Genomic DNA, 23,744 nt, shown 5'->3' with positions numbered 1-23,744 from the left:
GTCTGAAATTACATCCTTCTCCTCCACTTTTAGACAAAGAAACTGTGAGCATGACTGAAAAACTCTTAGAAAAAAGAAACACAACAGCTGACTGAGGGATGAGTAACAAAGGCTTATTCTCCCCATAGCTGATACGGCACAGACAGGGATTAGAAGAGTCACATCTGCAGCACTCCAGAGATCCACAAATCCATGATCAGGAGGTAGCAAAGTATAAGCACTTCAGGCAAGACTGTGCTGTAAGCACTGCCTGTGTTGGAGTGGGATAAGGAGGAGCTATGTTCCAGCAAGTGTGTGTCTGAAACAGACAATGCCGGTGGGGGCGCACAGTCCTGAACATCCCCTCTCTTTTGCAAGAAGCAGCATATGCTCTCCCTTTACAGGCCCAGTTCCACTGTCCTGTGTGTGGGGTACACAGGAATCTGTACCAGTTTGCTCTAGATTCCCCAGTCTTTGCACAGTAGGAACACATGGACCAGGATAGTGCCTGGCCCTGCACAGGAGATGGTGAAAGGTTCTCAACCACTCTCCCCTGATGTCATTCAGGCAGGGACACCGAACAGTACAGCACAAATAGCACAGAGTTCCCAGGTTACATGCCTTTCTCTGGCGGTTAGGTAGAATTTCAGGTCCACACAGCCTTGGCTTCTCTGCTGAGACTGCCAACAAGGGGGCCAATTAGTACTAACTGGGGTAAGCTCTAGATGAAAAGAGAGTGAGATTCACAGGCAAAAAAGCTACAAAAAGCAAATGCTTTAGGAATAGGAGCCAGATGTGCTCTGCAAAAAGAGTTTTCTGCACCATGCTGTATTCTCCCTAGCAAGTCTCCCATGCTCTGCCGCATCATGCTGGAAGAACCTGAGATGTCAAAGCTCCAGTGCCTGTGCAACTCCCTGGTTGCAGCCCCATTGATCAGGGCTCTCTTAAAGAAAGTGGCCTGGGGATATCTGAGAACCCTATTGATCTCTCACTCGGCTCCCTTCCTGCCTGTTTCTCATTCACTTTCCCCCATAACAAACCTGCACTGCTGTGTTCATCCCAGGGATAGTCCTGCTGGGTCTTAAAGGGGCACAGTCATATCAATGCATCCTACTGGATCATTCCATCTTCACCTGATGCAGGGGGGAGCATGTGTATTTCTGCTCATGCCCACACATACCAACTGTGGTCTGAGCCTGCTCCCATGGAAATCATGCCATGGATCCCAACAGGAGCAGACTCAGAATCATTACCAGCTTTCTTCGTGTCACCTCTACATATTGTCCCCAGACATCCCTCTGGCTTAACTCAAGTGCCGAGCAGGCAGGAAGGTATAAATATGTAATACAATAAATTAAAATTAATACTTTCCCCCTCTATAGTACCTACTGCTCAAAGATCTCAAAGCACCTGAACTAAATATTAACCAGTGCAGTCTCCCAACCCTCCTGTGAGGATGGTCAGTGTCTTTACACTGAACCATTACAGAAGATAGTTGCCCAAGGCCCCAGGGGCGTCAGAGAATAGAACCAGGGTCCTGACTCCCTGATCTTTTGCTTTAACCATTAGACCATCTGTAGTCTCTAGTGCCCACCTCGTTTCCTGGCAGCTGGGGGGAGAAATGTGTTAACAGTCTTTTGAAAGGGGTAAACACCAAGAAGAGAGAGGGGAGTTACTTGGTGTGATATAAGGGAGTGGGGAGAACTAGGAATAATTAGACGAAATTATTAAAATGAAGGAAACTTAGCATGGGTATCCAGATACACTTCTTCACAGTGAGCTCTTCAAGAAATCAGAGCAATCTCTCCAGGGAAACCCTGCCACTTGGGACTTTAAAAACTAGACCAGACAAAGCACTAGAAAATGTACAGAGGGGAACAATCCTGCCCTGGCTGGGAGATAGAGTGGATGATCTAATAGAATCACAGAAATCAGAGATGGGAAAGACCAATGAACCTTTTATAATCGAAATCCTCTGTCAATTCTCCATTTTTGAGCAGAAAGTCAAACAATTATGGATTTCCTCTTTCCAGAAACTCCTGACTCTGTGGAGACCATGTACCATAAAACCATTTTTCCCCCTTTTTGGCTTTGGCTTTTAAAAATGTGTATTGACTGAATTCTATACAATAATATGTTGTATTTCCACAGGACTTTACGTAAGTTAACTAATCAATCCACAGAGTCCCCCTGCAAACCAGGTCAGTATGATCTTTATTTTACAATGGGGAAACTGAGGAACTGAGTGGAAAAGCATGCCTTAACTCTCCCAGCAAGTCTGTGTCAAAACCAGGAATCCTGGATACCAGATCTGTTTTCAGATCACTCAACCAATCTCCTCCTCCCTGGCGTAGATTATTATATGCACATATATTATACTACTGTTGAACTACCTTTATATTACGTATCTAAAATATTACAGGTCCAGTCATAGATCCACTGACATCAGTAGCAAAACTCTGATTGATTTTAATGATGCAGTTTCAGTCCCTATAAGAAGAACAGTAAGGAACTCTGCCATTAAGGCTGTTTGGTATCATAAGACACGACAGCAAATAAGTGTCAATAAACATGAAATAGCAAAAGAGACCAGAGGATACTTCATTTTCTGCAGTACTGAATGCAGTGGTGTCAAGGGGGTCAACCCCTAACCCAAAAGTAGGTGCATCCCTCTTATAAACAGATTGATGTATCCTTCAGACTCCATCACCTTCTAAGGCAAGGCCATGGAGGGTCAGACAGTACACTGCTCACACCCTCACAAAGTCAGTCACTGGAGAGCTGTGGTAGGAAGATATCTAGCCCCAGACATTACACATCCATCAAAGAACAGGCAAGGGTTTAAAATCTAATCTACATTCCTAACAGCACTGGCTGCCACCAGCCTGTCTCCCAGGAGATAAGTATCAGCACCCCACTGCAAAGCAACACACCCTCCTGGCAAGAGCTTACAATTCATCACTGGCTCATAGGATGGCGTGCCTGGAAGTGAGTAGTGTGAAGTGCTGGCATCCTTGGCTCAAGCGTGCTGGACCTGCACAGACAACTGCCGGCTGCTATTCACTGGGGTTAGGCTGAAGCCGCTGTGCTTTGCCAGGTACAGCAATGCAGAGAATTATAAGCAGTGCCTCTCCTCCCCTCCTCTCCCAGAAGGAACTTGGGGAAAGGAAGCTTTAAAGTCAATCCATAAGAATGTGTTTAATTGCCACTGAATTCCCAGTGGTTCACCTTGAATAGACAAGGATGAGGGGAAAGAGCAGCACAAGAAAGGAGCCGAGTGCTGCTCAGAGAACATTGCGCAGATCAATAGGCTGAGAGGGGAGAGACAGGCTGAGCATGCAGGGCAGAGGGACCCACCTGCTCAGGGACAAAGGTCTCTTCCCCACCACTTTCTTAAAGCCTCCCCTCAGAATGGAATAGCTGTCAGACCCTCCTTGCACTCTGTGACATGTCTTCATGCCAACTTCACCCTCCCCTACAAACAACCCAACCTGTTCATTAACAGCAACAATAATTCCCTCTTTCCTCCAGTTGTACAGGTACTAGTACAGTTACTCAGCCAAGTCACTGTGGGAGGGAGGGATATGCCCCCATCTGGGGTTCCTTTAGAAGGGGAATGTACACTATCGTGGGTCAGGCTCTCACTAATTGTCAGATTTGCAGATCCATACAAAATATAACATAAGGACCCTGCCCTTTGGAGACTGAGGCCTGGTCTACACTGGGGGATGGGGGTGGGAGGGGAGAGATGGGGGGCATCGATCTAAGTTACACAACTTCAGCTACGTGAATAACATAGCTGAAGTCAACGTACTTAGATCTACTTACTGGGGTGTCTTCACTGCAGTAGGTCGACTGCTGATGCTCCCCCGTTGACTCCGCCTACACTTCTCGCTCCGGTGGAGTACCAGAGTTGATGGGAGAGCACTCGGCGGTCGATTTATCGCGTCTTCACTAGACACGATAAATTGACCCCCACCTCCCCCCCCCCCCCCGGATTGATCGCTCCGGAGGTAAGTGTAGACATGCCCTGAAACTAGCCCTCATAGGGCCCATCTTCCCACTTAGCAGAAACAGATTGTTGTCCTTCCTGAGTCCTTTATAAGGGCTGCACCTTGGGAAAGCCAGGGAGGCCCCTGTGCAGTCAGTCTGGAAGCTGGTAGGAGGCCTGGCCCAGGCTCAAAGGTAGTGAGTGGTCCCGAGTCCCTAGTACCCTCTCTCTTACCTTCTTTCAGCATCCCCACTTTGAGGCATTTCATGAAGCGACAGGCCTGACAGGACTTGCGCCTCCGTTTCGTGATCTCACACTCATTGGTGGCTGGGCAGCTGTATTCAATGTTCCCTGCAATCAAACACAGAGATGGTCACTCAAGAGGCCTTGTTCCCTCTAACAGCAGGAATCACTATCATGGCCAGAGTACAATGCCTCCTGCCTGCACTGGGTAATACACTTATACCCCCTACACCACCCAGATGCATACTGTCCGTTCCTTCCTTCACACACTAGGGGACTGTGATGACGAGTCCATCTGTGAAAATGTTTGGGGTAACCACACAGGCTGGGCTTCTTTGTTAGAAAAGAAAAATGAAAACATTAAATAAAAAGCAGTACTTGCAGGTGGAATTAGAGTACAAGCCCAGCTGGGGGTGCTTGGTCTTCAGCCATGTAGCGTCTCTGAGATGCACTGCTTACCAGTCTAATCAATGCACCTGGCGTTATCATTGGCACATATCCCTTATTGTTATAACCGTATCCCCAGGAGCCCAACCCATGGGGATTGTTCCGTTTGCTGCCCTAGTCTCAGCCTTTCCTGTGATGATTGTGTTTCCCTCAGGGCTTTGGGACTCTTGCTGATCTTTTCCACCTTTTGTTTTTGGGGGGCAGGGAGCTGGGGAAGTGACTTTTCTCTTCACTGTCTCACACATTGACTCTAAGGGCTTATGATCTGGCACATTACAATGGGATAGCAGGGGCAGGGAAGTGCTCGGTCTGGAGTAGGACATTCCTGTGGAATACCCCAGGTTTGATTACAGGAAGGATAATGCAAACCTTTTTGGTTTCACTTGATGTGCCACTGATGTCCCCTGATCTTGTCTGTGAATTTATTTGGAGTTCAAATGAACTCCCAACACAAAGTCAAATTCATCCAAAAATACTGATTTTTTTCCTGGTTTTGGGTCAAAATCACAAGGACAAACACATTTCCAATGGTTTCCCATGGAAACTATAAACTGAACGCAGATCTCCTGAAACTTGGCCGCTGGACTTGGCAAAAGGTGCATGGCCTTCAGCAAACCTGGCCAGAGACTCTGGTTTCTTAATGAAAACAGAATCTGGTTTTGTTACAAACAGGGACTTCTTCTGAGGACTTTGCTCCAAAGAGGGATGTAGGCTTCCTACTGCATTTGAGGGATATTGACCCTGTCAGTTCCTACCGCTAGTCCCTGAGCTCAGCACACAGAGCCCCCATGTTTCCAGGTGCACCTCTCACTCTCTTCTTTTAGATCACCTCCCACTCCAGCTGCCAGGGCTCTGGTTCACCCCTTGCAATGCCCAAGGGCAAAGAAAGCACCCCAAATTTATTTCCTGCCACATGGCGCACTATCATGAAGCAAGAACACAACCTCAGACACAGGTACAATGACCTGACATGAGGATGTAAGTGCTGTAATGCCCGGTCACAGCATCACAGAACTTTTTTAACCCTATTGTTAAAGACAGTAACAAATGGGGCTGTCTCACCTCCTGCCAACCACTCTTCAGAAGATACTTCTGGACAGGACTGTTCAGTATAAGGGGTGAAGAGAGGGGGTTGGAAATCTAAGCTTGATAGTGATACATCGACAGCAATAATGTATTTAAGGAATGAAGGTCTAGTAGTTAAGGCAGGCAGCTTTGCGTCAGGAGTCCCAGGTTCCATACTCAGTTTTGTGGGGGGAGTTTGTTCTGGTGGGCTAGAGCAGAAATTGAGATTTAGGACTCCTGGGTTTTCATTGGTAGCCCTGGGAAGGAGTACTCATTTAGTTTCAGAGTAACAGCCGTGTTAGTCTGTATTCGTAAAAAGAAAAGGAGTACTTGTGGCACCTTAGAGACTAACCAGTTTATTTGAGCATGAGCTTTCGTGAGCTACAGCTCACTTCATCGGATGCATAGCATATCCTCACTTCATCGGATGCTATGCATCCGATGAAGTGAGCTGTAGCTCACGAAAGCTCATGCTCAAATAAACTGGTTAGTCTCTAAGGTGCCACAAGTACTCCTTTTCTTTTTACTCATTTAGTGTTAGAGCAGAGGTGAGAGGGAGTCAGGACTCCTGGCTTCTATAACCACATCAGGGAGGGAGAGTTTGATTTAGTGGGGTTGGAGCAGAAGTCTGGGAGTTAGGACTCCTGGGTTCTGTTCCTGGTTTTGCAGTGAACTTGTGTGATCTTCAACAAGTCCCCCCTCTGTATAACGAAAAGGAGTACTTGTGGCACCTTAGAGACTAACAAATTTATTTGAGCATCAGCTTTCGTGAGCTACAGCTCACTGTATAATGGGGATGCTCTAATACCCACCTTTTGCATGGGGATGGGGTGAGGGGTGAAGTTTAGTTAGACCAACCCCATGTAAAGCCCATTGAAAATCTGAGTGGAAGAGGGCTAAAGATGGGCAGAGAAGGGAAATTCAAAGTGAAGGATTCACCAGCTGTTTATCTCACAATGTTATGTGGGAGAATTTCAGCCCCACACTGGTGTCATGGGGCCAGGAGCACTGTAAGCCCCAAAGGCACAAAGACTTGATGTCTGCATGCAGTATGTAGAGCTTTCACCTTCAGATTCTTGTTTTGTAAGCCCTGCACCCTGACAGTGATCTCCAGCGTCACTGTTAAATTCTCAGCCATCGCTCGTCTGCATGCTCGCAGCACTGCCATCACACAGTTGGATCGGAGACACAGACGCTGTGTGGAAGCGGAGAGAGCTGCACAAGCCACTTCCATTCAGTATATACCTCAGCATTGTACAGCACCTGAATTTCAATAGCCGTCTAAGTATCAAATATCTCTGAAAACTGGAAATTGAGATTCAGCCTTGGTCCCAAGGTAATAAATGAACTCCCACTTCTGTTCTTGTACATCCAGTGAGCCACAGACTGGAGAGTGCAGCGTCCCTGCCCTCAGGGCTGCACAGCTGCTGTGTCCCACATGTGAGGAGCTGGAGCAGTAACACCCCGAAGGAGAAGAACGTGGCAGATGCATTCTGTCAGGGGGGTTCCCGTCTTCCTGTTTCCAAGCCTCTCTTTCACAAGCAAAACCGCAGCCCTCCCAAATGAGGCCCCACCTCCTGCTAAGAGGCCCACAGCACCATAGTGTTATGGGATTTCAGCAGTCACCTCATGAGGCAGCAACACTGCACTATGCTGCTTTGAGGTTTGTGCGTCCTCATATCGAAACTTTGCATCTGTGGATGGCAAGGGCTCCTCACATTGCAGCTAAAGGTCATTACAGATGGATTAAGGCAAAGATTCCACCGCTTCACATTACTCCCAATTTGAGGAGCCAATTGTCATGTAAGAAATTGGGACTGTCACATGAAGGTACCTGAGAAAGCTCTGACACTGTCAGATGGAGTACCAGTCTGTAAATGCTACAGTCTGTATGCAAGAGCCAGTGGCTCCCCACAGTCAGTACAATAGCCACAGCAGAGCAAAAGGAGGGTGCTCATCTCTCAGACCGACCCTTCAGGATGGGAATGCAGTAGTCCCTTGCATAGTGGATCCTTCATTTCCTGGCTTCTCTTTTAATTCTATCCATGCTTCTGTGCCCCTTTCTTCCCTGCCACACACCTTGCGTCGTCATTTACATCTGGCAAAGTATTAAGCCAGAACAGCATTTTACATCCACTTGTACAGGTGCAAACATGCAAGCCAGTGGAGAATCAGTCTCAATATGTCCCTTTCACGCCAGTTCACCCCAGTGTAAAACTCCATTTACTTCTGTGCAATTACACCAGATGTCACTTGGCCCAAATGTGTTCTCTGCTGTAAACAGGATGACGTGCAGGGATGAAGTACCTTTGCCTAAAATGGCTCTTCATTTTGCAGGGGGTGAAGCGAGGAGGACACCACAGAGGAGAGAAAGACGCAGTCAGTGTTAGCCAAGCAAAACTCATCCAAGAAAAGTTACTGTCTTCAAAACTTTAGCAAAGTTCTTTGACTTTTTTTTTTCTCCTCTCAATTTCTTTTATGGGTCCTGGGCCGGCTGCCAGCACAGCTGAGCTGCTCACGCTGGCTTGTAATTTCTGTAAGTGCCCTGTGATAAAGTGATGAGATTAACTCATCGGAATTCCGGCAGCCTCCTGCTGGCTGGCGGTCACGCTGCCAGCTCAGTCACCACAGACTGGGTGCTCTGGGGAAGGAAGGCTAAAAGAACTCGATTCTCTGCGACAGCCAGCGGAGGAGGCTGTGCGTGTCAATGAGCAGCTGCAGGGGTGCGTGTTTGTTCCTACATGTGAGTCTGTATCTGCATGTGTTTGAATTTGTGGTGAGTGTGTGCGCCTCGTGTGTGTTTAATATTATATGAGCCAGAAGGGAAGAGCAGAAGATGGGTTAACCTAAGCTCCCAAGAAACAGTTCTGAACAGTCTCTCATTACAGGGGATTTCGTCACTTTAGAACAGTATTTACCTCTGATCCAAACAGATCTGCACATTATTTACATCAGAAATTACTTATGAAACTAAAAGACAGGAGAGGCAGTGTTGTTTAGTGATTAGAGCAGGACTCTTTGGTTCAGTTTCTGGCTCTGCCATAGACTTGCTAGGGTGGCATGATGCCACTCTTCGGTCCCCTAGAGCATGGGAAGTGGGAAGCAGGATTTCCCATCAGGATTGGTCTCACATCCATTTCAGATCACACCACTTGTTCTTCCTTTATTCCATTTCTCATAACATTAGAGAAGTTTCCTCTCATTTTCTTTCTTTAATCAGAAATAGCTTCAAAATGGCCTAAATATAAGAGATTACTTTAGCAGACAAATTATTTTGTTCAATCAAAGAGCAACACGTCATGTGCAGAATACTGCATCTACATTTTAGCAGTTCTGCATGATCAGGACTGCACAAAGCCATACAGGCTACAGTCCTGGATTTCCCAACATTTGGACAGTTCAGTGGGAATAAAACTGGACTATTCAACAAGCAACTAAGTCAGGGGACACGGTCATTCCAGTTTCCATCAGTGCTTTACTTAGTTACTTTTTATCTCGGGTTCCAGTTTGGTTCCTGAACTTGTTCACTTGGATCAATCAAGGTTGTCCACCACAAAAAGAACCTGGAAATGATACAGCGGCACCTGTACCAGTAAAGTTCAGCAGTGCTCTCTTCCCAGTAACTCACTCAGATTTACGTTAACGCGGATACTATGTGTAAGTGACAGTTTGCAGAATTGATTCCGTGTTAACCCACTGCTTTTACACATGCATCATTTACAGGCACATTCCTTGTTTGGGTTGAAACTTTATATTCTGCTCCCTATGAAAATATGAAGGAAATCCCTTCAGCCATATTCAAGTGAGGTGAGTGTGTGTGTTTGTGTCTGGGGGGAAATACACTCTGTGACTATGATTTTCAAAAATAGGATCCTGAAATTAGGCTCCAAAATTCATATTTTAGTGACCTGATTTTCAAAACTGGTGAGCACCTTTCAGCTCCCGACTGCCATTTATTAGATGTCTAAATATGGATTCAGGAGCCTAAAGTTAGAGCCTATTTTTGAAAATTTTGGCAAGCACTAGTGTGTGCATGGGTGTAATCTTCGGGACAATGAGATTTTGAGAAAGCAGATTCTGTGCAATAGCACTTTGGTTAACCAAGAATTTCATTTAACCAGGTCTCATGGCAGGGAAGGGTGAGATTCTAAACACCTATAAGGCATGATACCATCAAGGGCGTCTGCTGACAGTAGCCACAAATGCCAAGCTTGAGTCACCAGCATGTCTCTGCTTTGTTTATATTTTAATGCTATCACAGGATTTTAACAAGTAAAATACATTTTTACTAAAGTCCCAGGGAAGATATGCTTCTGCATGGAGCCAGTCTGCATGATTCTTCTCCTCAGAGAAAAAGGAAAACCAGGGGTGTCTGAGATGCTGTCTGATTTCAAGGCAGCTGATTTCAAGACATCTTCTCATTATGGGTGGAGGGACTGTGACCACTGTTCCCTCTAAGCTGTGCGTGTGTGCATGCACACACGGATCCTAAACCCCACGCACACGGTGAAACACCACGCACACAACAATTTGCACCGAAGAAATTTTTTGTGCACAGGGCCTGTCAAAAATTTGCACAGAAGAAATTTTTTGCACACACGGCCTATCAAAAATTAGAGGGAACATTGACTGTGACATAAGATATAACTTAGCCAATCACTACATAGCTGACGTTAGTTTATGCAATTTTATTGGTTGTAATGGAAAAGTTGTTCTGAGCTTTCAAAAAAAAATCCTATTTCTCAGTTGTGACCTTGCAGCTGAGAAAGAACATATAAATCTCTGAGGATAAGTTTACAAGAGGGCTAGCGTGTGCATATGCATGCATACCACTGCTCTCTACGGGATGGAAGCAGAACTGTTCAATTGTGTGTCTTAAGCCCTATAGGGCCAACCACTAGGAGGAAATTTCCTTTAGCTCAAACACTAGTGGCTTGGAATTTTGGAACAGGAACATCTGGATTCTATCCTTGCTGCTGCTATGAAGTTCCCAGGGGCCTCTCTGAGCAGTGTAGCAACAACCACAGAGCCCTAGAAATCCATGTATTTGTTACAAGCACTTTGTTACCACCCCTATGAGGTGGGTGATTAGCATTATCCACATTTTAAGCCTTAACTGGTGTAAACTCCAGCTGTGTTTTTTCCAGAAATTGCACATCCTGCTATGTCCTGCCATAGCAGCTACAGTCAGCTATTTGTCCTGAGGGTGATGCTTACAGGATCCAGGGCATTCATATGAGTGAGCTCTCCACTTTGGAATTCACTTTCAGACATATGGCTGATCCAGAACCTGGCCAGGTAAAATATGATGTAAAATGTTTCTGTTTGTCTGTGTCTTCACTAGCTGTAGGTTCTGGTATCTCTTGTCATTTAGTACACTGGCTAGATTTGCGGGTCGGAGACCCAGAGTATAGTACAAGCTGATTTTGTGGGGAGGAGAATACAAAAATTTACATTTATTTTATTGCCTACCCAGAACTCTAATTTTTTTAACAATTGAAAAAAAATCAAATATATCAAAATACCAGCCCAAACGAATAAATTAATAATGACTAGAGCAGAGCAAAATTTGGAATTTCCATTGTGAGAGAAATTCCGACATTTCAACATTTGCTTTTGTCCCAAATCAGGATGAAAAGTCAACATTTTTGCAGAATGGAAATTCTGAAAAATTCCAATTGTGAAATATCAAAACAAAATGTTTCAACATTTGCAAAATCAAAATGTTTCATTTCAGTTTATTGAACTCACCCAAAAGACTTTGAATCTGATCACTAATGCACTGCATATTCTAACACTGGCACACTGCCTCATGCAAGCTGTAGTCTGGGAGCCTAATACCCCCATTCGCCCCTTACGTGCCAGGTTATGTGGCTGGACTACATCTCCCACAGTGCACCCACAGTCATGTTACTCCCATGATGCACTGCACACTCAGCCAGAGGGAAATCTGCATTGCATTATTGGACACGTGGAGCCCAGCTTTGTGGAAGATGAGAGGATGGGGGCCTAAACTACAACTCCTACATGGCAATACACTGATTGGGAAATTCAGTTTAATATTTTGTTACCCCAAATGAAAGATCTCATTTAGATTTTCCCCAGTGGAAAAAAAATAAAAAATGTCCAGAAAAACCAAAATTTTCCCACAATTTTGTTTTTGGTGGAAAGTGCATTTTCTGTTGGAAAAATCATTCAGCTGGAAAATTCCTGACCAGCTCTCATGATAACTACATAGCAAACAGCTTATCCCTCCAATCCCCCAGCCTATCACCTTCCCGAGCCTGAAAGAAATGGACTATGCAATGTGTTTAGGAGAGGGAAGCAAGCTCCAAAGCTGATGGGCTTTCACAGAAAACACTCTGCCAGTCCTTTAAATCAAAAGATCTTCAGCTTGGGCATCTTGTTTGAGCACAGCTATGGCAGTATCATATCGGGAGAGAGGATATGACAAGTAATTCAGTCCCAAACCAATTAGGGGTCGGCAGCTTTCAACTCCACTATGAAATCAACAGGGAGTCAGTGCGGCTAGGGAGCATCAGTGACGTGCTCTCAGCATGAAACTCTGCTTTGCAATCAGAGGCCACATGCTGCACTCGGTCTCACTGTTCACAGGAATCAGGATTTAGCACCATGCAGAGAACAGTACAGTAGCATGTTGCTCCTTTAGCTCCCCAAGTAACGCCTGTAAAGAAGACAGGTTAGAAATGCTTGTATGAAGTCATTAATTCTGCAGATTGGGAAACTAAGTCACAGAGGAGTGAAGTGATTTGTCCAAGGCCATAAGGGTGTCAGTGTCAGAACTGAGTACGGAATCTATCTGCAGTATCTGTCTATCTAGGTTCTTATACTATGCACATCACTGTGCTATCTGCATCCCCAGTCCCAATTCTGTGCTTGAACTATCAGACAGCACCTCTCTCTGACATCACAGCCACAAAAAAGATGATCTGTGCTGGCAGACAATGTAATAGGTTAGACCAAAACACACATCACAAATACATCACACAGGTGCACACAGACACATGCGCACACGTATATTAAGAAGCTTGGATGGTGATTTAAATTCTCTCATTTGTTATCAAATCTAGTGAATGAAATAAACCTGCAGGATGAATACGGCTTTTGGAAACCTGTTTGCTGTTGCTACTGATATATAGAGAGCCTCTGTCTCTTCCTTCCTACTGCCCCCTACTTAGGGCCCTGTCACACTTGAGAGCTCATTCTCCTTTTGCTCAACATGTCCTGCAGCAAAGCCTTTTTTGATCGTGCAATCTGCAGACCGCCCTGGCTCCCAAGCAGGCCCTGCTTCCTCTGATCTGATCACCTTCTCTGCCTCTGCCCCTCATCTCCATGATGGAATAAAAGCCTCTGTCTCAACTGCATTAGACCAAGCTCTGCAGCTCAGATGAATAAGAGCATTTTGGTGCCCTAACTGCCAGACCAGCCGATGGAGGGATGTGAAGCTGCCTGAGATGGGCCGATGACAGGGTGAGAGAAATCCCCACTTATTCCTTCTCCCCATCTGTTACACGTTACAATTAGGGAGCAGCCAGCAAGCCTGCTGCACTCAGCGGGTCTCTCTGTGCTGTAGGATGAAATCAGCTGACAGCTTACATAGGCTGGTGGAGTCTCTGATTGCTCTGTCTCTTTCCCCTTTGCTTTCTCTCATTCTTTCTGAACTCTACAGCTGCTGGTCTTTCCCCATCTCTCCTGATCTATTGTGGCTGGTAGTTTTCAAGGGTACGGTAAAGACTGCCTTCTCCTCTGCTACAGAGATTCCCCAGTGTTGCTCCCCTAAAGGGTTAACCTTTTACTCTCTTTCCATACAAAGATCCCCTGGTGTGTCGTCCCCCTCCCCAAGTCCCTCCTTTAGCATTGATTGCCCAAATGTTCAGAACTGAAATACCAAGAATGGATCAAGAGAGGGACGACACTCAGCGCTGCTAAGCGAGACTGGATGTAAAAGTTCAAACTCAACCCATGAAAACTCTGCAATGACAAGCCACAGAAATATTGCATATGAACAGCTGGGCATTCCATAGTGGTTCATGTTTTCTACATGGTGTGATAAGAGAGGACAAGCCAGGCAGAGGGAGATGGACCATGTCAGTCTGGGGCAATGGAGAGTTAATTTCCAGGGAGTGTAACAGTAAGTAGAGATGCCTGGAATCAGAGATAGAAATAATCTATCCACAGAGACCTATGGAGGATTGTTCCCTGCCCAGCTCTGTCCAGTCCAGATTCCAGCATCCTCAGCAATGAGGTGTGATCAGATATGAGGGAACCACTCACTGAGTACAAATAAAACGTGTGTCCTTCCCACATACATATTTAATTAATTTAATCAGAGTCAAAGGTGTCTTTGTAGTAAATTCAATACACTTTCTATTGCAGGCTGAATGATGCTGTCCATCTTTTCAATTGGAGAGAGGGGGGAATGTATGTACAGCGTGTCTATGCATGTGTGCTTATACTGGTGCATGTATATGAATGGACATGCAAGTATCTGTGTATGGCAGCCTGCCTGTAAGTGTGTGTGTATTTGTCTATATTTGCATGGTATATCTGTGTACGTGTATACACGTGTGCCTTTGTTGGTATGCATCACTGGTCCTGCAGGTACACCTCTACCCCGATATAACGCGAATTCGGATATAATGCGGTAAAGCACCGCTCCGGAGGGGGAGGGGGGAAGGGCGGGGCTGCAGGCTCCGGTGGATCAAAGGAAGTTCGATATAACGCGGTTTCACCTATAACACGGTAAGATTTTTTTGGCTCCTGAGGACAGTGTTATATCGGGGTAGAGGTGTATGTACAATTCTTCTGTGTACCTTTGTGTGTGGGTGGTATGTAATAGGTGTACATATGTGTGCGCATGTAGGTACGCATGCAGGTATATCTGGCTATATGTTTGTGTCTGTGTCCATGCATGCACACATTTGGGGATTGTGGTGCATGCGCTGCTGTTTACACTGAAACGCCAAGGCTGAAATTTTCAAAACCACTTAATGACAGGTTTCAGAGTAGCAGCCGTGTTAGTCTGTATCCGCAAAAAGAAAAGGAGTACTTGTGGCACCTTAGAGACTAACCAATTTATTTGAGCATAAGCTTTCGTGAGCTACAGCTCACTTCATCGGATGCATGCAGTGGAAAATACAGTGGGGAGATTTATATACATAGAGAACATGAAACAATGGGTGTTACCATACACACTGTAACAAGAGTGATCAGGTAAGGTGAGCTATTACCAGCAGGAGAGCTGGGGGGGGAGGGGGAACCTTTTGTAGTGATAATCAAGGTGGGCCATTTCCAGCAGTTGACAAGAATGTGTGAGGAACATTACGGAATTTGCAACTCTGACTGAGACTAAACAGAAATTGGGTGCCCCCCCCCCGGCATCTGAAAATCTTCATCTAAATCTTTACAACCATGGGCTGTGCTGCTGAGAAGGGAGGGGTATCAGCGTGTCTCCGTATCTGCGTGCACTATACAGCATCTCCATGAGGCCTATAGTGCTTCAGAACTTAACGGATGCAAACAGGATTGACAGGTTTGTGTGAAAACCTCTTTTCCTGGAGCACTGTTGTTTTCCCCACAAGGTGCATAACATTACTAACAAGGCCTCAACCCTATCCTGATGCCCTCAGCAGGCAGGGATTCTGCTCTCCAGATGAGCCTGTGCCAAACGAATACCCTCCCAGAGTAAACCCTAACCCCCCTGCCAGCTACAAATCAGTGGGTGACTCCAGGAATGGGGAGGGGTGCTGTCTCTTCACTGCAAAACTGGAGAACTCCCTGGAATTACATTTTCTGCAGCAACATTTTGAAAACAGCTTTGCCACGTGTGATGATGATGTTGAAAGCTGGGAACCTAGCAAAGCTTCCCAGAGTCACCGAGTATAAAGGCTTTGGGTCACATCCAGGGGTGGGGGAGAGGTGGAGGAGGCTTGGCAGAGCTGTGCTGGGGAGCAGAGGATAGATTATGTGTATTTTTGTTGGTTTTCCTTCTCTCCTTTAAAGTGCCACAGGAGTACAAGAGCTTCTTCAACCACAGGAACCCAGCCCCCCATGGAGTGAATGTGTGAGCTCCCTCTCCCACCACACTGTACCTTGAATTGTTCTTTTGAAGAAGGCTTTGCATGCCTCGCAGGAGGCCACGCCATAGTGGTAGCCAGACGCAATGTCCCCGCACACCAGGCACAGCCTCTTGGGGATGGCATTGAGCATGTACTCGCACTTGGTGGGCGAGTCCTCCATGATGGCGCTGGCACAGTCGTCATAGCGCTTACGGCAGGACCCACCCCCAATCCCCGCACCATTGAACATGGGTGGGGAGTCCAGGCCATTTGGGTGGCCACCCATGGTGATGCCGTAGCCACCACTAGCATCAGAGGAGCCGCTGGGACTATGATGGCTGATGGCATCAATGCCAGAAGATGGGCTGGACGGCTCAGTCTTAATGAAGGATCCGCAGCTAGAGCTGAGATGCCGCTCCTCTGTGGACATTCTGCCAAGCAGCCTGTAGGAAGAGAGCACAGAAACTTATCAGTCCACAGAAATATCAGGCAGGGTGCAGTCACCACAAAGTCCATCCCATTCCCACCTTTGGTCTAGTTCAACCCACTCCCTTTGACTTCCTAATGGACATCAGTCCAATTTGTTCAGAGCTGCCTCCCTACTCTCCACTGACCTGAGCAATGGGTAAGTAAGCACCATGATATTTTTTGTAGGTCACCTTTTGAGACAGTCCCAAATTTCAGTGAACAATCTGTTGAAGCGGCTATGTTGTTAGCAATGCCAGCTGGTCATAATCTATCCAGAGCAGGAGTTCACTACCATGGAGGACAGGTGAAGATCATGAGCTGAGCAGGTCTGTAGTGGTGTCAGACGAGGTGCCGGATCCCTCAATCTGGGATTCCCAGACACTGCTCCAGGCAAACAGAGTTTACTAGCAGATTCCATAGTAGGACATGAACAAGAGAGGACACCTTCCGTTTGTAAATTCCCTTGCAGTAAAGTGGGTTATTATGCCCACTGTTTTCTTTTTCACCTTTTCTTTTTTTCTTAAACATTTGGGAATCCTCTAGAAGAGAGGCTTCAGAAGCTGACAGATAACAGTTTGTAAAAGCCTCCCAACTGTTGAGGGTTTTTTAGAAACAAACAAACAAACAAACAAACAAACAAAACCTCATCTATAGTAACTATGAATATTTTAATTAGCCATACATATGTTTGATCTTTTCTTGAATCCCACTAAACTGTCAGCCTCAATGATGTCTTGTGGCAGTGAGTTCCATGAGTTAATTGTGCACTTTGTGAAAAATTATTTCCTTGTATCAGTATTAAATTTGCTGCCTTTCAATTTCACTAAAAGACCCTTTATACTTGTGTTGTGAGAGGGTGAAGAGGAGTGCCCAGTCTACCTTCTCTATGTCATTCATTACTTGGTGTACCTTTGTCATTTTCCCCACTAATTCATTTCCCCACTATCTTTTCAATCTTTCTTCATACAGAAGTCTTTCCAGGCCTTTCATTGGTCTCATGAGCCATCTCTGAACCTCCTCCATTTCTGCTATATTTGTTTTTAGAGAGGGTGACCAGAACTGAATTCAATGATCCCAATCCTCAGCTGATGTAAATCAGCATAACTACATTGAAATCAATTCTCCAGCCGCAGGTGTAGCCCAGTGTTCTAGATCAGGATGAATCTCCAATTCATATAAGGACATTATATATTTTCAGTGTTATTTTTCATCCCATTTATTATACCTTCTACCATTGTTTGGTTTTTTTTAAACCATTGTTACATACTGAGCAGAGACTTTCACTGAGTTGTCCACAATGATGCTTAAGTCTTTTTTCTGAGTTATTACAGTTAATTTAGAACTCATTGCTGGGATTCCATCCGAGACCCTTTCTACTCAGCTTATCCAGAACACCTCGTCCAGTTCTGGGAGAACACTTCATCCAGTTCTCTGGGATCCAAAAACTCAGTTCAAGTCCCCTCATCACTTAGGCTTGTACCCTATGCCCACGCAGGCCAGGGCCAGACACAGGGGTTTAGAAACAGAGTGATACTACAATTCCAAATCATGTCACACACTACACAGTTTATATACATTTTTCCTAACTACTAACGTCCATATTTCTTGACCTGATTGGTTTGGCCATTACACAGATCACATAAGGAGAAATTGCTTTATGTCCTTCACCTTATTTACCTTTCAAGCCTATCAGTTCAGGGTGTTCCCACTTATCTCAAATAGCCCGAAAATGCCATCTCCAGCACACAGCCTGTCACACCCTTGTTTACAATTTAACCTTGCACTCAAATCAAGCTATGTGCAAGTTTACTCATGCCCAGCAAGATCTATGCCTACATCCATCAACGTGTATGAAAAATTGAATGATTCCTTCTAACGTACATCATCCTACATTTGTCAACGATTAATTTCATATGCTATTGTGCTACCCATTTACCCAGCTTTGTTAGGACCCTCTGGAGTTCATCACAGTCTTCTCTGGTCTTGAATAACCTAAATAACTAACTTTGTGTCATCTGCAAATTTTGCCAAGTCACTGCTCTCCCCGTTAAACAACCCATATATGAACCTTGAGGCACCCCACTGTTAACCTTCCTTTGCCATGCTGAAAATTAATCAGTTATTCCTACCCTTTGTTTTCTGCCTCTTAGACACTTTTTAATCCATACTAGTACTTAACTTCTCACCCCAGAACTACTGAGTTTCCCCTCTTGTGAAGGAATTTGTCAAAAGCTTTTTTTAAATCCAAATAAATGATAGCAATTGGTTGTCCTGTGTGCACTAATTTGTTGACATGCCCAAAGAATTCTAACTGATCGGTGACACATAATTTTCCTTCATGGTTGCCATACCCTAATCATCTAGGTATTTTATCATTCTGTTTTAATTTCAGCCAAGGTACCTGTTAAATGTACCACCATCCAGCCATCAGAAGGTCAAACCCAGAAGAGACAACATGACAGAGCTTCTCTCATGTACCAAAATTAGAGTATGCATGAGTAGGTGAGTACTTATTCCAATGTGTATGTGCTTCATGCCTGTGTATTTGTGTACATGCAGCTACACACTGGAGATGCAGCAGCTTTAGGATCCTGTATCTTCATAACCTCATTGTAACCAAGTCTCTCCTAATTTTCCCTCCTCTACTCTCTGTTTAGCCCAATATGTTCGATCTAGATCTGCCAACAACTCTGTTACCTATTGAGACTTCTGACCTCAAGAGTGTGGGCAGGCATCTCCCATCCCTGGCCTGATGGGCTCCTCTGCGCCAGGGTTACTAAAGAGGAGCCCAGCTGTTAGTCCCACTCAGAGACAAGATCTGAAGAGTTAAGGGCAACCCAAGCCTCGCCCAGCAGAGGGCTACAATGGACTAAGATCCACCAAAAGTTTGCAGAAATGTAGCTGACTGCAGCTGCATTCATCTTAAGTAGAGAGGACAGCTACAGCAACCACAGATCTCAGCATGCAAAGCTACCTGTCTGTTTTGGTCAAAATACAGCTTTGCATGGTGAGACCCACCTCTATCCTCCATGGCCACATCTCTGTATTAAAGATGAAAGCTGTGGTCACACTGCTGAAAGCTGCCGGCTTCACTCTATCTGACCACCACTGTCAAAGGAGTCCAGATGCAGCTCTGATCTGAAGAGCAGCTGGCACAATATCATCAGGTGAGGGTCACAATGGAAGGCAGAGACACCAAAAAACAATGTTGGTTGCCTCTTATTGCACAAAGGAGCTCACAGGTGAGAACAGGCTGTGTCATAACACTGGATGGAGGGACTGATGCTGTGCATATAGGCAAGGCCCCCACACTATGTTGGGGGATAATGAAAAAGATCAGACTGGGATGTGAGCCACATTCCCAAATTCAAACAGGTGAATTAGAATCCCAGCCTCTTCTTTTAAGAAGACTGTAATTCACATGCTTAAGGGGAAGGGGAGACAAAGGAAGGCAAATTTACTGCTGGGGGAATTCTGCACCAAAAAATAAAATTCTGTGCACAATATTTTAAAAGTCTGCAAAATTCTGCATATTTTATTTATTAAATTAACACCATATAATCACTCTGGTTTCAATTATTTTGGTAATTTATGTAAACTACAATCCAATGGATGAAGAATGGGAGAGGGGAGCATTGGAGGAAATCCCACAAATCCCCTCTAATAGTAATGTAGCTAGTATTGACCCTTTACTTCTAATTATTAGTCAACAAATATATGCAGCCATATGCTCAGTGTTACATCATAGGCAACTGAAGAACAAGGGAGGGCTGGGGACTCAAACTCACAATTTATATTGACTACTGACCATCCCCAGAAAGGTCAGTAGCAAACAGTTCATGGAGCACATTTTGATAGGAAATTTTTTCGGTCCAAAAATTTAGACCAGTTCTAATCACTAAAGCACCATAAGCATTATGAGGCCACCCTGTCCTTTACAATAAGGCTCCTTTAGACCACTCTGGCAATGTAAAGGAGCCTTAAACTTTTTACACCAGTTTTATACTCCTGGAGGAATTCACTAAGAACAATGGGAACAATTCACTAAGCAGGCAAGCTGCTACACTCTGCTCTGCCTGAGGGGACATGCCTACTTCCCCAGAAACACCCCAAAGCCCTGCCCCTCCATGATGAGTATGCCACAATAGTGAGCGAGAGGTACAGAGTGTTTCTCTCTCTCAAATGCATGACTGCCCAGCCCTCCTGTCCTGCTGGTGATTTATCTCTCTACTGGCTGCTCCAGGCACCCAAACTGACCTGTCTGCACTGCAAGGAGGGGCGCATGACCGCTTTTGCGGCTTCCCTTTGCTTCCCCGTCAGAAGTCATTTTTCTGTGGGGAAGCAAAGAAATCTGCGGGGGCCATGAATTCTGTGCACGCACAGTCATGCAGAATTCCCCCAGGAATACAAATTAGACCCTTCAATGAATTGGGAAAAGGATACTGAAAGCTGATAAATTAAGGGTCTGGGAAAATATAAGCCAAACACAGAAATGAAATACAACCAGGCTAGCATACCCCATAGTCAGGCACCAAACACCCCTGATGGAAGACAGACAGCATCAAGGGCTAACAAAACAGACGTAGAATACTCTGATATTGTGTCTCAGCTGGTAGCTACCCACATCCTGGGAAGAGCACATTCCACACGAATCACAGGAAACATACTCAGTCTGCTGCAACACATAGTCTAATGGTAGCTTTCAAAAATATAAAGCAAACCCCTATTAGAAGGAATAGAGTTGTGACTGTTAGGAGAACAGTACTAGTGAGAATTCCCCCATAATAGTTCAAGAAAATCCAGATACACTCTCTCTGGCTGAGATTCAGGAACATTTAGAAGCATCTTCTACTTTATTCCCATACTGAGTCTTCGTTTATTAAAAATAGCTTTTAAGTGAGGTTTCATATAGGTTTCATGCCCCTGTCTGGGCCAATCGTAACCCAGCCCAGAGATGACTCTAGTTTGCAGCCACTTCTCAAAATCATAATCCCTGATAGTCAAACGTTTATTTAAAGGACTGACAAACCTGGAGACTGAAGGCCTCTGTTTATCTCCAGCATAGGAAGGCCACGAATAGAGGCAGGGTGGGCTTCCCTACATGCTGACCCATCAATGTGCTGCCTTCTTGTGCTGGAGGAATGTGAAGGGAGCTCAGTCTCCTTGGCCCAGTTCAGTCCTCTGACTCAGTGCTGAGACCAACACACAGGGGCTGGATAGTGCCACCTGTGATGGTGGTTTTCGAGATATTGACACCAGTCCTCTAGGATCTAGACTGAGTCCTCCCCAAGCCATTTCACGTGGGACACCGACTAGCCAATAGATGGTAATAAGTAATGACTAGTGACTACTAAACTAGGCCAGATTTGCATCAGTGACCTGGAGCAAATGGCTGCATGTCCCACTGAGGAACAGAACTGGCAATCAGGACATCTTTGTTAATTACTGAGCCTGTATTTTTACTTTCTGGTCTATGACACAATTTGTGCATCCCATCACAGCCCAGGGTTAGCACTGTTCTGGGTCTCCCAAAAAGCTCCATGTGCTGAGCAAAGCCTGACAAATTCTGACCTTCCATAGGTTCCATGAACACTCCTAACAAAAAAATCCCCCCTTTGGACCAGGAATGTTTGTTATTTTTAAGATGACTCAATTTGATGGCAGCAAAATGCACAAAATGAGGCATTCTGAACAGCAGAAATAACTGCAAAATAGTTCCACCTGTCCTGCAAGTTCACAAAGTGAACAGCAGCTATTTGCTTGAGTCTGGTTACCTTACTGGGAATAGGTTTCAGAGTAGCAGCCGTGTTAGTCTGTATTCGCAAAAAGAAAAGGAGGACTTGTGGCACCTTAGAGACTAACAAATTTATTTGAGCATAAGCTTTTGTGGGCTATAGCTCACTTCATCAGATGCATAGAATGGAACATATAGTAAGAAGATATATATACATACAGAGAACATGAAAAGGTGGAAGTTGCCATACCAACTCTAAGAGGCTAATTAATTAAGATGAGCTATTATCAGCAGGAGAAAAAAAAACTTTTATAGTGATAATCAAGATGGCCCATTTCAGACAGTTGACAAGAAGGTGTGAGGATACTTAACATGGGAAAATAGATTCAATTTGTGTAATGACCCAGCCATTCCCAGTCTCTATTCAAGCCCAAGTTCATGGTATCTAGTTTGCAAATTAATTCCAGTTCAGCAGTTTCTCGTTGGAGTCTGTTTTTGAAGCTTTTCTGGACCCATGGAAAAGAAGCCCTTGAGAAATTCCACCATGATTTCAACAATTTCCATCCCACCATCAACCTCAGCCTGGTCCAGTCCACACAAGAGATCCACTTCCTGGACACTACAGTGCTAATAAACGATGGTCACATAAACACCACCCTATACTGGAAACCTACTGACCGCTATTCCTACCTACATGCCTCCAGCTTTCACCCTGACCATACCACATGATCCATCGTCTACAGCCAAGCTCTGCGATACAACCGCATTTGCTCCAACCCCTCAGACAGAGACAAACACCTACAAGATCTCTATCAAGCATTCTTACAACTACAATACCCACCTGCTGAAGTGAAAAAACAGATTAACAGAGCCAGAAGAGTACCCAGAAGTCACCTATTACAGGACAGGCCCAACAGAGAAAATAACAGAACACCTCTAGCTGTCACCTTCAGCCCCCAACTAAAACCTCTCCAGCGCATCATCAAAGATCTACAACCTATCCTGAAAGATGATCCCTCACTCGCACAGATCTTGGGAGACAGACCAGTCCTTGCTTACAGACAGCCCCCGAACCTGAAGCAAATACTCACCAGCAACCACACACCACACAACAAAAACACTAACCCAGGAACCTACTCTTGCAACAAAGCTTGATGCCGACTCTGTCCACATATCCATTCAAGTGACACCATCGTAGGACCTAATCACATCAGCCATGCCATCAGGGGCTCATTCACCTGCACATCTACCAATGTGATATATGCCATCATGTGCCAGCAAAGCCCCTTTGCCATGAACATTGGCCAAAACGGACAGTCTCTAAGTAAAAGAATAAATGGACACAAATCTGACATCAGGAATCATAACATTCAAAAACCAGTAGCAGAACACTTCAACCTCTCTGGTCACTCAGTAACAGACATAAAGGTGGCAATTTTGCAACAGAAAAGCTTCAAAAACAGACTCCAGTGAGAACCTGCTGAACTGGAATTAACTTGCAAACTAGATACCATGAACTTGGGCTTGAATAGAGACTGGGAATGGCTGGGTCATTACACAAATTGAATCTATTTCCCCATGTTAAGCATCCTCACACCTTCTTGTCAACTGTCTGAAATGGGCCATCTTGATTATCACTACAAAAGTTTTTTTCTCCTGCTGATAATAGCTCATCTTAATTAATTAGCCTCTTAGAGTTGGTATGGCAACTTCCACCTTTTCATGTTCTCTGTATGTT

General features: G+C 45.1%; 1 protein-coding gene across 1 annotated transcript in view; it reads right to left on the bottom strand.

Moving 5' to 3' along the window:
• ESRRB (estrogen related receptor beta) overlaps nt 1-23,744 on the bottom strand; it is a 166,886-nt gene that overhangs the window by 39,012 nt on the left and 104,130 nt on the right. Inside the window, exons 3-4 of the mRNA XM_007064172.4 lie at nt 15,838-16,247; nt 4,205-4,321 (exon numbers count right to left, since the gene is read on the bottom strand). Coding sequence (XP_007064234.2) covers nt 4,205-4,321; nt 15,838-16,247 — 527 coding nt within the window. The remainder of the gene's footprint in view (nt 1-4,204; nt 4,322-15,837; nt 16,248-23,744) is intronic.

Source organism: Chelonia mydas, chromosome 6 (assembly GCF_015237465.2).
Source record: "Chelonia mydas isolate rCheMyd1 chromosome 6, rCheMyd1.pri.v2, whole genome shotgun sequence".
Lineage (NCBI taxonomy): Eukaryota > Metazoa > Chordata > Testudines > Cheloniidae > Chelonia > Chelonia mydas.
This window is presented reverse-complemented; position numbering and strand designations above follow the sequence as displayed.